At 40.2% G+C, this 1156-nt stretch overlaps 1 protein-coding gene across 1 annotated transcript; it reads right to left on the bottom strand.

The window, feature by feature from the left end:
- Positions 1–393: 393 nt before the first annotated feature.
- Positions 394–933, bottom strand: nppal (natriuretic peptide A-like). Its single transcript, XM_061075617.1, has 2 exons — positions 838–933; positions 394–684 (listed from the first exon to the last, which is right to left on the bottom strand). The coding sequence occupies exons 1-2, from the start codon at positions 931–933 to the stop codon at positions 394–396; spliced, it is 387 nt and encodes a 128-aa protein (XP_060931600.1).
- Positions 934–1156: the final 223 nt, after the last annotated feature.

Here is a 1156-nt window from a genome sequence, read left to right as displayed (position 1 = left end):
TTAAATAAATCGTCTATGTACAGTATAATACATGTTATTTACTTACATATTTACAAATATACTGTTTTTCTTAATTCCCCTGAAAAACTACACCGACAGAATATTCATGGTGGATTTGGACATTAAAACACATTTGCTTAAGATTTTAAATCTTTGTATTGTTCTGCTGTGGGCATGTATTTGCTCTTTTATGCTGACTCTGAAAATATGTACTAAAATATGTTAATAAATCTATGCAATCAAATTTACAAATTTCTGTCTTTTCAGTTATGTAAGATATCATTTTAACAAATAAACTAGGGTTTAATTATTTCTTGGTTGCGATTGGCAAAAATGAATAAATCCATGAACATGAAATCATACAGTTTTCCCCAAGTTACCCGACTCCTACTTTCAGCATCCCAGTCCGCTGAAAGAGCCGATCCTCTCTAACCGGACGCCGAAGCAGCTCCTCAGGCCGCCCTTCTTGTAGCGGCTTGATGAACGTTTGGAGGTCCTCATGAGGTCTTTAAGGAGACGAGCCAGGATGCTTTGTTTGTCGGGCTCCGAGTACTCCGGAGGATGCTTCTCTGGAGCGCTCCCTATGATCTCCGACTTGTTTCCATCTGTCGACACTGCCTCCATCTCCTCAGAGTAATAATACGGCGCTGTGTTGAGCTTCTCTTGTAATATCGGCTTCAAAATCTGCAACACATAAACAAAGAGTTTAACTAATATTAGCACACAGCAATATACGGACAGTTACCCGAAAATCCATCCCATATTTCATCTTCAGTGTCTCTAAAATATGACAGTCATCCGCATCATTATCATCGGTCAAAAGGACAGGCCATTCACCTGTAGATCAAAAACGGATTTGGCTCCAACAAAATGAATCCATAGAAGCAGAGAGAAACAGTAAACGGAAACACTAGGGTTTGTTTTCTTCTGCATGTTTTATCTTTCTATAGTGTTCAGATCAGCCCAGTCAGTCCTGCTCCTCTGACTCTGCAGCGGTGAGCCGGTGCTGTGTTTATAGGCTCCACAACCTTATTCCGTCACAGGGTCTGAGAAAATTAATGAGGCGTGATTATTGCTTCACCACGTGACTGTTGAAAATTGGGACTGGAAGTGTTCACAGGTTAATTCTTCTCTAAAGCTCAGGCAACATGACAGA

Source organism: Limanda limanda, chromosome 7 (genome assembly GCF_963576545.1).
Source record: "Limanda limanda chromosome 7, fLimLim1.1, whole genome shotgun sequence".
Taxonomy (NCBI): domain Eukaryota; kingdom Metazoa; phylum Chordata; class Actinopteri; order Pleuronectiformes; family Pleuronectidae; genus Limanda; species Limanda limanda.
The sequence above is the reverse complement of the archived record's forward strand: the minus strand, read 5'-3'. Positions and strand labels throughout refer to the sequence as shown.

Excerpts from the sequence above, each read along its gene's own strand:
- nppal (XM_061075617.1), bottom strand. The coding sequence starts at position 933 with ATGCAGAAGAAAACAAACCCTAGTGTTTCCGTTTACTGTTTCTCTCTG. Across the intron at positions 685-837 it reads AATCCGTTTTTGATCTACAG|ATTTTGAAGCCGATATTACA; the intron begins GTGAATGGCCTG and ends TATGTGTTGCAG.